Genomic DNA, 1009 nt, shown 5'->3' on the forward strand with positions numbered 1-1009 from the left:
TGCATTAACGATGGAGTGGTCACCGCGAATACTTAAAAAACAAAAATAAAAGTCGTGAAAGTTTCATGGTACCAAAATCACATTCTCCGAACAGGTTCAGCATGCTGGGAAGTCATTAGGAGACACTATGGGTACAAACCTCATACATATATCTTGATATTGTTATTATCAAAGTCAAATTAAAGGGACAGAATATTGTATAAGGAGAGATAAATAAGACGGTTGATCCCCCCCACCAATCAGCCTGATGGAACAGCCCACTATGAATGTCTCATGTCAGGATGGACGGATATCCCATCATGCATTATTGAGTAAAGAGCAGCGTACCTCTCCAAGCCTTCTGGGTAATTCACCTCCTTGTAGTGCATGTTCTCCTGCTTCAGGAGGGTACCTGGGGACACAGGGGGGATTCATTAGTGTACGGGGGACAGGGGGGATTCATTAGTGTAGGGGGACAGGGAGATTCATTAGTGTAGGGGGGATTCATTAGTGTAGGGGAGACAGGGGGATTCATTAGTGTAGGGGGGACGGGGATTCATTAGTGTAGGGGGGATTCATTAGTGAACGGGGGGACAGGGGGGATGCATTAGTGTAGGGGGACAGGGGGATTCATTAGTGTAGGGGGGACAGGGGGGATTCATTGGTGTAGGGGGACAGGGGATTCATTAGTGTAGGGGGATGGGGGATTCCTTAGTGTACAGGGGGATTCATTAGTGTAGGGGACAGGGGGGATTCATTAGTGTAGGGGGACAGGGGGGATTCATTAGTGTACAGGGGGGTTCATTAGATCCATGCACACCCCTGGCCCTAGGCTTTACCGTGACAGTTCCCAAAGCCTACCCATTAATATTCCTTTACTACAGTACAGATATTGGCGTGCCAGTGTCAGTGTGAGCTATGATGGGACCTGACTTGTGTGTTGAAGGTGTCTGTCAGGCTACACCAACACAGTTAACTGGTTTGGGACCAGGATTCACCTGATCAGACTTAAAACAACAGCATAATCCTT

The 1009-nt window shown here is 47.7% G+C and overlaps 1 protein-coding gene across 3 annotated transcripts in view; it reads right to left on the minus strand.

Moving 5' to 3' along the window:
- LOC118417319 (sphingomyelin phosphodiesterase 5-like) overlaps positions 1–404 on the minus strand; it is a 9417-nt gene extending 9013 nt beyond the window's left edge. For 2 of the 3 annotated variants that reach the window (XR_004831359.1, XR_004831358.1), the window contains exon 1: positions 328–404. Coding sequence is in view for 1 of the 3 variants with exons in the window: in XM_035822844.1 (XP_035678737.1) it covers positions 328–368 (41 nt within the window). In the remaining 2 variants the exon portion in view is untranslated. The remainder of the gene's footprint in view (positions 1–327) is intronic. The other variant, XM_035822844.1, reaches the window with a different exon arrangement.
- Positions 405–1009: the final 605 nt, after the last annotated feature.

This window comes from Branchiostoma floridae, chromosome 6, assembly GCF_000003815.2.
Source record: "Branchiostoma floridae strain S238N-H82 chromosome 6, Bfl_VNyyK, whole genome shotgun sequence".
Taxonomy (NCBI): domain Eukaryota; kingdom Metazoa; phylum Chordata; class Leptocardii; order Amphioxiformes; family Branchiostomatidae; genus Branchiostoma; species Branchiostoma floridae.